This window comes from Penaeus monodon, chromosome 20 (assembly GCF_015228065.2).
Source record: "Penaeus monodon isolate SGIC_2016 chromosome 20, NSTDA_Pmon_1, whole genome shotgun sequence".
Taxonomy (NCBI): Eukaryota; Metazoa; Arthropoda; class Malacostraca; order Decapoda; family Penaeidae; genus Penaeus; species Penaeus monodon.
In genome coordinates, this window is record NC_051405.1 from 39,340,906 (window position 1) to 39,341,108 (window position 203).

At 42.9% G+C, this 203-nt stretch overlaps 1 protein-coding gene across 1 annotated transcript in view; it reads left to right on the forward strand.

Annotated features, from left to right (window-relative positions):
* Positions 1–63: 63 nt before the first annotated feature.
* LOC119586072 (gamma-glutamyl hydrolase-like) overlaps positions 64–203 on the forward strand; it is a gene marked incomplete at its 5' end in the record, with an annotated part of 7,308 nt that continues 7,168 nt past the window's right edge. The window contains 1 exon segment of the mRNA XM_037934772.1: positions 64–190. Within this exon segment, the coding sequence (XP_037790700.1) occupies positions 64–190 (127 nt within the window).

Below are 203 nucleotides of genomic sequence, written 5' to 3' on the forward strand. Positions count from 1 at the left end.
CAAAGAGAAAACTGAATTATTACCATTTCTCTTTTTCTTTCCTACCGCATAAAAATCTCCCAGGCATCCTATCTCAGCATCCTCCGGACAACATCCTTGAAGGTTTAGAGGATAAGAACTACACATCCTACATTGCTGCGTCTTATGTGAAGCATTTCGAGAGTGCTGGAGCCCGAGTCGTTCCGATTCTGTGAGTATCTTCT